This window comes from Petaurus breviceps, unplaced genomic scaffold (assembly GCF_028583685.1).
Source record: "Petaurus breviceps papuanus isolate PSGF00001 unplaced genomic scaffold, PetGlider_PUasm1.0 90769, whole genome shotgun sequence".
Taxonomy (NCBI): domain Eukaryota; kingdom Metazoa; phylum Chordata; class Mammalia; order Diprotodontia; family Petauridae; genus Petaurus; species Petaurus breviceps.
In genome coordinates this window covers 13,021,267-13,032,805 of record NW_027187341.1, presented here as the reverse complement: position 1 = coordinate 13,032,805, position 11,539 = coordinate 13,021,267, and the positions used below count along the sequence as shown (strand labels likewise).

Below are 11,539 nucleotides of genomic sequence, written 5' to 3'. Positions count from 1 at the left end.
GTGATGTTAGGAAGGGGGAAATGACATTTGACAACAGATTAGATATATGTGGGGTGAATAGCAGTAAAGAGCCAAGGATGAGACTGAAATTGTGAATCTGACTCTCTGGGAGGATAGTGGCACTTTCCAAAGTAATAGGAAAGTTAGGAAGAGGGGACGGTTTTAGGGAAAAGAAAATTTCTACTTTGGACATGTTGAGTTTGAGTTGCCTGAGGTACATTCAATTTGAGATGTTCAAAAGTTTGGTGATTGCAGAGCTGGAATTTAACAGAAAGACAAGGGTTGGATGTCCAGATGGAGGAATGTACAGATACATGAATCATTTGCATAGAGATGATCACTGAACCCATAGGAGCTCATCAGGTCAGATAATATGAGGGAGAAGAATCCCAGGATGAAGAGTTGGGAGACAGTCATAGTTAGTGAATTATTATGTCTTCTGAATGGATGAAGATTCAGCTAAGGAGACAGAAAAGGAACAATCAGATAGGTAAGAAGAAAACAAAGAGAGATTAATGCTATAAAAAGCCAGACAGCAGAGAGTAGCTGGGAAAGGGTGACCAGCAATGTCAAATGCTGCAAACAGCTAAAGAAGGTTTAAGATTCCTAAAAGACCGTTAGATTTGGCAAGCTTGGAGATCTTTGGTAACATTGGAGTGGATTATATCATTGAATTATGAGGTCAGAAGCTCTATTTTAAAGGGAGAGAGGAGAGTCAGTGAAAGTAATAACTTTAGATGGCTTTCTCAAGGAGCTACCTATCAATTTAAGAGTAAAGGATAAGTACCTCTCCAAGTGATTCCTAACATCCAGGAAGGGACAGAAAAACTGAGTACAGAAAGATAAGGTACAGGCAAAACAATTATTCATAAATTAACTTATGACTTATTTTTAGCATTTGGTTAAGGTGCTTGGGATTTCCTCTGGGGACAGAATGACATTCTTTTTCCTTTGTTAAGTTTTTAGAAGCCACTAGATTTCCTGGAGTTTTATTCAGATTTCCCAGATGTTTCATTACTTTCCAGATAATACCCTGATCTCACAGAATTGGTCACTCTTCTCGAGATGTCAAAGAACTGTGGTTTTGTATATGCAACATTTCTGAGAACAGCTTTCAGTGAATTTCAGCTAGGTCCAAATTAGTGACCCAATTAGTGTATAAAATGAATCCTCTGAAATGGTGCTATGCATTTGAATTGTTACTATTTGAAGTTATAATAATGTAAAATATGGTAAATGGTCTCAACCTGATACAGATATGTAATTCAAATTCAAGTAATTAGATCACTTCTTGGGATTCTTTATTTGCACTAATTGGGACTTGGTTGGTGAAACTAAAAAATGGCTCAATCAGCCATCTACCAATGAAACAGTCTCCGTCATGAAGTATCAGAGGCAGCTGATGACACAATGCATAAAGCAATGGGCCTGGAGTGAGAAAAACCTGAGTTTAAAGTTGACCTCAGGAACTTACCATGTGACCATTTCATTAACCTCTATTTGCCTCAGTTTCCTCAACTGTAAAATTAGGATAATAATAGCACCTAAATTGCAGGGTTTTTGTGAAGACCAAATGATATATTTGTAAAAAGTACTTAGTACAGTGCCTGCCATATAAATGCTTTTTCCCTTCCCCTTCCCACCTACTAAGCTCCTTGTTACTGGACATGTTTAAGTAGAGTCTGGATGGTGATTCTTCAAGGACATTGCAGAAATGTTTCCTGCATTTGGTGAATAACTGGATATTACTTCTAAGGTCCCTTCCACTTCTAAGACTCTATAATTGTATGACTCTACCTTTAGTACTTCAGGATTCACAAAGAAGGAAGAGACTGGTTTTTGAGGAGGTGGACAGGTCTGTTTGCCAGGAATTTGGAGAGTATGGCAGAATCCTACATCCTTTTTCTTCTTTTGGTTCATCTTTCTCCTGTAGCTAGAAAGGAATAGAAAAGAAACAAATAATATAATTTCATTTTCAATGGATCCTTTATCTTTGGGTTATACCTGAAGGTGGAGAAAAGAAGAACAAGTAACTATATCTGTTATCGAATGATTAGCCCAGGATATGGTGAGCCAGTGCATCTCATCATCCCCCACATTCTGGTTAATTTTGCCACTTCCCCCTTCTTATTTCCCTTTACCATTGGTTCGGTAAGTCTCAGAGATCAATATTATATAGGTACTCCTTTTACTGAGCATGACTGATAACTTCTTGTTGTTCAGCCACGTCCAACTTTTCATGATCCCATTTGAGGTTTTCTTGCAAAGATATGGAATGGTTTGCCATTTCCTTCTCCAGCTCATTTTACTGATGAGGAACTGAGGCAAACAGGGTTAAGTGACTTGGCCAGGGTCACACAGCTAGTAAATGTCAGAGGCCAGATTTGAATTCAGTAAGATGAGTTTTCCTGGCTCAAGGACCGGTACTGTCTCCACTTCAACACCTAGCTGTCCTATGATAGCTTATAGTAAACTGCAAATGGCTGACCATCTTCCTTTGCTTTTTTCCTTTCTCAGAGATTCAAAATGAGAGGTCCAAAGCAGCTGTGACTAAGACTTGGCTGCTGTCAAGACAAGTAAATCAGGTAAAAATCTCTAATGATCTTCATTTGAGAATCTTCTTTTTCTGTCTTTTGGTGAACAAGGGAGAGGGGATTTAGGATTTAGGGGTCACTCTTTGGCTTTAAGACTACAGTAAAAACAAATATGTGAAATGTGCTTTGTGATCCAACATCTCAGACTATTGACAATCAATCAATCAATCAACAATCATTAATAACCACTTGCTATGCGTCAACTGTGCTAAGTACTAGGGATACAAAAACAAAAATGAGACATTCCCCATCCTCCAAGAGCTCAAGTTCTATCATAAACAATTCACCTACAAGTGGACTGAAGGGGTAAAAAAATCAGCTTTATGCTGCAGACCTACGTGTTATAAATGAGATTGAGCTGAATAGAGAATATTATTACCTTTTATCAACACAACAGAGTTAGTACTTGGGAAGTCTGCCAACTGATGGTCCAATTGCCCAGGAAGAGAAGACCCAGGCCTTAGATTTTGAGTCCACTTGTAATTCTGAGACCTTGGGGGAAAAAAAAGAATTCACTTGTGTCCTGTCCTGTATCCATTACAGAAAATTGTAAATTAAACTAGAAATGTTTTATTATTGCTGTTCTCCTTTGGAGTGGACTATGGGCACCATGCTGGCTGTGATACATTTTACTTTAAAGGCATTCTGATTCAAGCAGGCATCTGTATCATCTTAACATTCCTTCCCCATTTTCTGGTCCTTTAGAGCAGAGGTGAAGTATTTTCAGAGCCAAAAACACTTCTCTGCTCCTGCAGTTCTACAGGATCTCTGGCCACATTTTCTTTCCTGGGAAAGTGAATTCTTAGATCATACAAACTTTTCCTAGGTCATTTCTGAGTAAATATTAGTTTTTCTTTTTGATAACCCAATGGCTCATAGCCAATGAACTTTGAAGGAAACACTTGGGAAAACATACACATGTTACCTATATAACATTTGATAAATTAATCTAATAAGGCTTACCTTGTTTTACAAGTTACCTTTCCTCTGAAATTTGTTTTAAATTCAATTTCTCCTCAGGATCTACAGCTCAGTTCCCTTCTTGGTCTTTCCTTTTGGTACTCATGATGGTAGTGTTTGATTCTGTTGACAGCTTAATATCCTAGCAACATTGTGAGGCAGGAAAAAAATCAGCTGGTGCCCTAACTTCCAAGCATCTGCCCACCTTTTTCTTGCTGTTTTCTTTACCCAATGTGATCAATCATTTTTGAGTCAAGAAATAAATCAATTAGCAATTATTTATGATGCTCCTACTATGTCCTAAGTGCTGGGGATATGCATTAAAAAGTGAGAATAAAAAATTGGGGGAATTAGGCAAAGCCTCCAGCAAGAGTAAATAATTGAACTGAGTCTTGAAGGGAGTTTTTAAGAGGCAGAAATGAGGAAAGAAACATTTTAGGAATGAAAGGATGCACTGTAAAAAGGCACATGGGGGTGGGGGAGTCGGGGAGAGATGGAATGTAGTGAAACCTCTGCCTCAGTTTTCTCAATTGGTTGGAATGTAGAGTGTCAGCATTAGAAGGTGCTTAAACTCTGCATTATTGATTGAAGATTGGGCAAAACACGTGGACACCATGTCTGGAGATAGAATTGTGAACCAAAGAAGACCAAGAATTCCAGCAACATCCCCTCAGAATGGATTTATTCCTAAATTTGGTTTCATATACTGTCTCTGCTGCCTATTACCTATGTGACCCCCAGCAGGTCCTTTTGTCTCCCTGGGATTCCCATTTCTTCACCTATAAGGTGAAGTGGTTGGACAACATGATGTCTAGGGTTCATTTCTAATTGTAAATCCTAGGATCTGATCTCCTTTCCATCTGCTCCTCTCTCCCACTGTCCTTTCTTCTCTCTACCTAGTCCTGGCATTCTACTCTTTGACAGGGAAAACAACAAAGAACCAAAACCCATAACTCTTGTTTTGCTTTTCAAGTAAATGAATTGGAGTAAAATGCTGCTCCCTTTCCCTTCTCTCCTGACTTTATAATGGCATGCTGATGTTTTTTTTTCCTCTTTCCCTTTGGTCAATAAGGTGAAGAAGGGGTCATGGGGGCCTCATAGAGGTTGTTGAATAAAACAATTTGAGAACCAATCAGTGTATTGGGATGGGAGGAATTGGAGCAGTCCTCAAATGAGGAGGAAAAGGTTCCCTGGAAGACCTGATGTTCAGAAGCACAACAGGGTGGTAATGGAAAGCAAAATTCACCCCAGAGGCACAATAGGCATCCTCCTCACTACGGGGCCATGCAGTGTTAATTGAATGAATGAATGAATGTAGTAAAAACCAAAAGTGTTTTCTCACTTTCAGAGAATCTCAGAATGGGAAAAGATCTAAAACTTTAGAGTGGGGAAGGACCTTAGAAATCATCATTGGTTTCTCTCTCTCTCTCTCTCTTTGTCTGTCTGTCTCTCTTTCTCTCCCTCTCTCTCTCTCTCTCTGTCTTTCTCTCCTCTCTCTCCCTCCCTCTCTCTCCCTCCCTCTCTCTCTGTCTCTCTCTCCCTCAGTCTCTCCCTTTCTCTCTGTCTCTGTCTCTCTCTCCCCCCCCCCCACTCACTCCCCCTTAAATTACTTGATTTTTTCCTCTATAAAACGGAGATAATAATAGCACCCACCTTACTGGGTTATGAGGCAGCTAGGCAGTACAATGGACAGAGCACTGAGCCTGGAGTTAGGAAGACTTGAGTTCTAATGTGACCTCATGTCCTATCTTACGTGACTCTGGGTAATTAATCTAACCTCTGTTTCCCTCAATTTCCTCACCTGGGAAATTGAGATAATAACAGCACCTCCCTTGCAGGGTCGAAGTTAAGACCACATAAGGTAATCATTGCAAGGTGCCTAGCACCAATGCTTGGCACATAGCAGCTGTTACATAAATGCTTATTCTCTTCCTCTTGTTATAAGGATCAAATACGATAACTTTTGTAAAGCTCTTTGTAAGCCTTAAAGTGCTATATAAATTCTTGTTGTTATTCAGTCATTTCAGAAAACCCATTTAGGGTTTTCTTGGCAAAGATACAGAAGTAGTTTACCAGTTAGTTCCTTCTACAGCCCATTTTACAGATGAAGAAACTAAAGCAAATAGGGTTAAGTGACTTGCCCAGGGTCACACAGTGACTAAGTGTTTGAGGCCAAATTTTAACTCAGATCTCCCTGATTCCAGGCCTGGCATTCTATCCACTGTGCTACCTGACTGCTCCTAGCCATTATTATTCTTATGATTATTGGTCCAATGATTCCCTTCTTTTTCAAGAATAAGAACCCCTTACAAATGTATATATATTTAAATCTCATGGATTTGCACATATTTGTAATTGTATTGTTTGAAAATATAAAGTGGCAAGGAGCCACCATCAACAAAGGACCAAGTTTAAGTGAATTTGAAGTTTATTACATACAGTAGCATCTGTATATATTTGAGAAATAATAACATGTGTAGGACAATACTTGATTCTCACATGAATTTATGACTCCTTAGCCTCACAGCTATCAATCTAGGCAAATCTTTCCTTTTATAGGTGAGGAAACTTAATCCCCACAGTAAGCAAAGGCCTTGCCTAAGGTTACACAGAACAGAGAGTTCATTATTAGTCTAAGTCTTCTAACTCCAAAGGCAGGCCAATTGTCTTTCTTTTCCACTGTCCCATGTTGCCCGTACTATACCAGGTTGTTTCTTCTTTTTTTTATTTAATTTAATTTTGTTGGTTACATTTTAAGTTCCAAATTGTCTCCCTCTCTCCTTCCTCACCCCACACTGGAGAAGGCTACCATTTGACATAGATTATATCTATATCAACATCTATGTTTACATGTATGTCTAAATCTACACCTATATATATATATATTTATGTCTATGGGTATGTCTATGTATGTCTACATCTATATCTATGTCTATATCTATATCTATGTCTATCTTTATGCTTATGTCTATGTCTACCTCTATGTCTTTGTCCATCTATCTGCTATCTATCTATCTACCTATGTATGTATATATGTATCTATTTATCTATCTACTTATGTATGCATGTATCTGTCTAATTATCTATATATATGCATCTACTTATCTATCTACCTATGTATGTATATATCTAACTACTTACCTATGTATGTATGTATCTATCTATCTATCTAACCAGACTAAGCATACTTCTATCTTGCATCAGTTCTTTCTCTGAAGGTAAATAACATCTTCCTTCATAGGTCCTTTGTTTGGATTTGAATATTTATAATACTCAGCATAGCTTAGTCACTCACAGTTGTTCTTTGAACAATATTGCTGTTACTGTATACAACGTTCTCTTGGTTCTTCTCTTTTCACTCTTCATTATTCCATACAAATCTTTCCACGTTTTTCTAAAATCAACCTGCTTGTCATTTCTTATAATATAGTAATATTCCATCATAATCATATACAATTTATTCAGTCATTCTCCAACTTATAGAAATTCCCTCAATTTCCAGTTCTTTGCCACCACAGAGAGAGCTGATATAAATATTTTAGAACATATAAGTTCTTTTTCTTTTTTCCTGATCACATTGAGAAATAGACCTGGTAGTGGTATTGCTTATCCACAGTTTTACAACTCATTGGGCATAATTCCAGATTGCTCTTCAGAATGGTTGGATCAGTTCACATTCCAACCAACAGTGTATTCGTATCTTAGCTTTTTCATATCCTCTTCAACATTTGTCATTTATACCAAACTGTTTCGAAGAACTTACTTCGTTTGTTCTTCCACTGCTATGTAGGAATCTGTTTCTAACTGGATGGTTATCTAGCCTTTGCTCTAATACTTTTAGTAACAGGCAGTATACTTTCTTAAAGAGGCACTTCGTTTCATTTTTAAATAGATCCAGTTCGCTAGGTTTATATAAAATCCAGGTCCCTTCTCAGTATTTCCTCACTCGTGATCCCCTCACACCTAGTCTCTCCTTTAAAAAAAATTTTTATTACAAATTTTTATTATAACTTACAAATATTACAAATATTTATTATAAAATTTTATTACAAATTACAAAAATTACAAATCTTTATTGCAAAAAGTACTTAAAGCCTATTTTGTTGTCCTTAACATTTTGTGGTCACCTCATCCCATTCTGGACCATACTCTCCTTGCTATTATTTCTTCTAAGTCATGCTATTCTTGTTACCCATATTTGGCTTCAAATCTTTTCCTTCCATATGGTATACATGTGGTCTGCTGTTAGATTTAACTGAAGGCAAATTTGTGACGTAAGAAAACTTCATAACTAGCGTCCTTTCCATCTTTTGTATTAGTAACCCCTTTTCTGTCTTTAGGAAACTTCTTTACCAAATACCTCTCCTGAGTCCCATTCAAAAAAAAAAGTCAAAATTTTATTTTGTGTTCCATTCCTGGTTTCAGCTGACTGTTAATTAATACTCGACAAGGTATAAACTGATAATTGAAATGTTAGCTGATAACTAAGGTGTGATCCCACCTAGAGATTTTTTGCATTTTAAAAAAGAACTCTTGCAGAGAGAGAAATCTTTCAAAATTGGTGAGAATGAAGGTATGTTGATGAAGCTGAGGCAATGTTTTTAGCTGGGGTTGAGGCAGGAGGTCCTGCCAAGCCATCCCTTTCAAATCATGTTTTTGGAGTTATAAGGGGCTTAGAAATTCTCTAGAAATCCTCTTCTTTTTGTAGAGAAGGAAACAAGACAAGTCACTAATTGAGACGATGGTAAAGCGAGGAATTTGGGCAGCTAGCTGTCAAGAAGACATCTCAGATACTTCCTAACTGTGTGACCCCTGGGTAAGTCATTTAATCCTGTTTGCCTCAGTTTCCTACTCTGTAAAAAGAGCTGGAGAGGAAATGCCAAGCCAATCCAGGATCTTGGCCAAGAAAACAAAGAACAGGGTTATAAAGAGTCAGACTGGACACAATTGAACAATGACAACAAAGCCAGGATTCATATCTAAATCCACTGTCTTGTCACTATGCTGAGCTTGGCTGCCATTTCTAACCTCTTGGTCAGTTCTGCTCCTGTTTCCTAAGAAATCACTCCTGTCCTTACTCTGTTTCTTTGAGAATAGAAAGTTGGCAGGGCACTGAGAAGTCATTTATTTATCATTTTAGTATTTTGTTCTCTGTGCCATTCACCACAAAGCAAACCCCAAGTAACTTTTCCCAAGGGTCTACAACTTGGAAGGGCTGAAAAAGAGAGCCCTTTGTTAAAGTTCTTGAACTATGTCTCCTATTCGTAAAGAAAGTCAGATGGAAACTACCAGCCATGGGGTTGCAAGATATTGTATTTCATCATCTCTACCATAGACATTTTTCCCCTTTGAGAAACACAGGATGGTAATTAAATGCTGGGTACGCTGTTAACCTGGTGACATAATGAATAGAAAGTATATGGAAAACAATAGCTGAAAAGACTTGTCAGGGAGGTGTTAAATGAATCTCCAGATTTATCTTATTACAGTCCCTGCATTTTTAACCCTATTCATTGCCATCCTTGATCATAGGACCATTTGATAATAAAGATATAGGGACTTTAGACATTATTCCAGTTCATGCCTTTCATTTCATTTCATGAGGAAACTGATGGTTTGAATGACACACTAGAAGTAACACAGCTAGTTAATGAAAGAGCCAAGATTGAAATCCAGATCTTCTCACTCTGTCAGGCATTCTTACCATCCCCCATGATACTCTCTGCCCCCCACTAGTCCACTGATCTTAGGCTCTCTGCCAGGAGTGTGTTTGTAAATGTTTAACAATCAACTCTCATGTTGAGGGGAAGGTATGTACACATGACATACTTTTAAGTTTAATCCAAATGATTAACATTTTCTCCATCACTTTCTCAAGTCTAAATAATCAACAAAACAATAAACCCATCTCTGATTTGTATTCAATTTGGTTCCCAATTTCTGAAGAGTAAATGGTCACACTGAACATTTTAACAACTGGCTCTGTTTAGCTGGCTCTGGCACACCCATGCCCAAGCCTCAGTTCTGACAGCTATAAAATGAGAGGGTTGTATCAGATGATCTCTACAGTTCCCATAGTCTATGATTCTACAATTCTATGATTTATCTCTTTTTCTTCAGCTTCTATGTCTTTGGTGTAATGGGAAAAACCCCAGGCTTGGAGTGAAGGGATCAAGGTTCTAAGTTTCATCTTTAAAATTGACTCACTATGGGACTTTCAGTAAATTACCTAAAGCATCACTTATGTCATTGGTAAAATGAGAAGGTAGAGTGTCTCGTGTACCTCTTCCTACTCTAAAATCCCGATTATACCACGAGAGGTATGGAGTGAATAGGGTAACAAGCTAAGGGAAGTGAGTCAGAGGAGGTTAGGGAAGCCACATGTTTTCAGCAACATTTTGAAGCAGGAAAGGATGTCGTCTGGTGGACATGAGAAGAAAGGCCACTCTTGGTGGAAAAAGCAGGAACAAATATACCTCTGTGGCAGGAGTGAGTAGACCATGAAAGATGAGGGCATGTGGATCTTTATGGAACTGAGAGAAAAAAGTCACCTTTAAATGAAAACATTTGAAATTTTCACCTTTAGACCCACATGTACAAAAATATTTATAGCAGCCCTTTTTTGAAGCAGCAAAGAATTGGAAATTGTGGGGCTACTCATCCATTGGGGAATGAACAAGTTGTGGTATATGAATGTAATGGAATACTATTGTTCTGTAAGAAATGATAAGCAGGTGGATTTCAGAAATACCTGGGGAGACTTATATGAACTGATGCAGAGTGAAATGAGCAAAACCAGGAGAACATTGTACATAGTAACAGTCACATTGTACCATGATCAACTTTGATAGACTTAGCTCTTCTCAGTAATGCAATGATCTAAGACAATTAGGGATTCATGATGGAAAATGGTGTCTACATCCAAAGAAAGAACTGTCAAGTCTGAATGCAGATTAAAAGACACTATTCTCTCTCTCTTTTTTCTTTCTTGTGGTTTTTACTTTTTGTTCTTATTCTTCTTACACAACATGACTAATGTGGAAATATATTTAATATGATTGTACATGTATAACTTATGTCAGATTGTGTGCCTTCTTGGGGGAAGGAGAGAGGAGGGGGGGAGAAAAAAATTTGTAACTCAAAATCTAGTAAAAGTAAATGTTGAAAACTATCTTTGCATATAATTAGAATAAATAAAATACTATTGGGGGGGGGGGAAGAAATTTGCACCTTTAGTTTTGAAGGCTGTCTATACCTATAGAGGACCACAGGCCAGTGGGACGCTGACCCTGATGGCTGAATAAGCCCTCTCAGCTGAAGAGCCTGCTATCAGGCCTGGGATCGGTTCCCCATCCCGAAGGAAGGAGCTCAAACACACAGGTGTGAGCATTATGTTCTTGAGATAAGCATGGTTTATACCCCTGGCCTGGGAACAAAGAAGTGAGCAGTGTCCTCAGGGGAAGACAATTAGCAAGCGTTCTATAAAAGCTTGCACTTGGGGTAATAAAATTGGCTCTATTTTCCACCACTCTCAGAGTCCTGTCTCTTTTGCATACTCTCTCAGCCTCTGGGTAAGCAACTCTTTTTCAGCCCTGTTGCAGGATGGCAGGGCTCCCCACATATACCCGCAGATGGCATATGTTAGCCTTTTAGTTTGAAGCAGAGGGAAGGAGCTATTTCATTTTTTTATCTTTATAAACTCAATATCCAGCGCAGTCCCTGACACATAATAGGTGGTTAATAAATGCATGTTGACAGAGGCAATTAGAAGGCACAGTGATTGCAGTGCAGGCTTGGAGTCAGGAAGACTTGAGTGTAATTCTTGCCTCAGAAATTTATTAGAGATGGGACTCTAAGTAAGTCACTTCCAGGAGGCCATGGTTCACACTTTGGAGTCATCTTTGACTCTTTCCTTGGGTAGCTAGGTAGGAGAGTAGAGTGCCAGGACTAGAGTCAGGAAGACTCATATGCCTGAGTTCAAATCT

The 11,539-nt window shown here is 38.3% G+C and overlaps 1 protein-coding gene and 1 long non-coding RNA gene across 2 annotated transcripts in view; one reads left to right on the top strand and one right to left on the bottom strand.

The window, feature by feature from the left end:
- LOC138146758 (uncharacterized) overlaps window positions 1–2,630 on the top strand; it is a 77,980-nt gene extending 75,350 nt beyond the window's left edge. The window contains exon 3 of the long non-coding RNA XR_011164569.1: window positions 2,518–2,630. This is a non-coding gene — a long non-coding RNA (uncharacterized lncRNA). The remainder of the gene's footprint in view (window positions 1–2,517) is intronic.
- The window catches only part of FAM216B (family with sequence similarity 216 member B), a 10,599-nt gene extending 7,507 nt beyond the window's left edge, over window positions 1–3,092 (bottom strand). Inside the window, exons 1-2 of the mRNA XM_069068831.1 lie at window positions 2,974–3,092; window positions 1,798–1,933 (exon numbers count right to left, since the gene is read on the bottom strand). Coding sequence (XP_068924932.1) covers window positions 1,798–1,920 — 123 coding nt within the window. The 5' untranslated portion in view covers window positions 1,921–1,933; window positions 2,974–3,092. The remainder of the gene's footprint in view (window positions 1–1,797; window positions 1,934–2,973) is intronic.
- Between the last annotated feature and the right edge of the window lie 8,447 nt (window positions 3,093–11,539).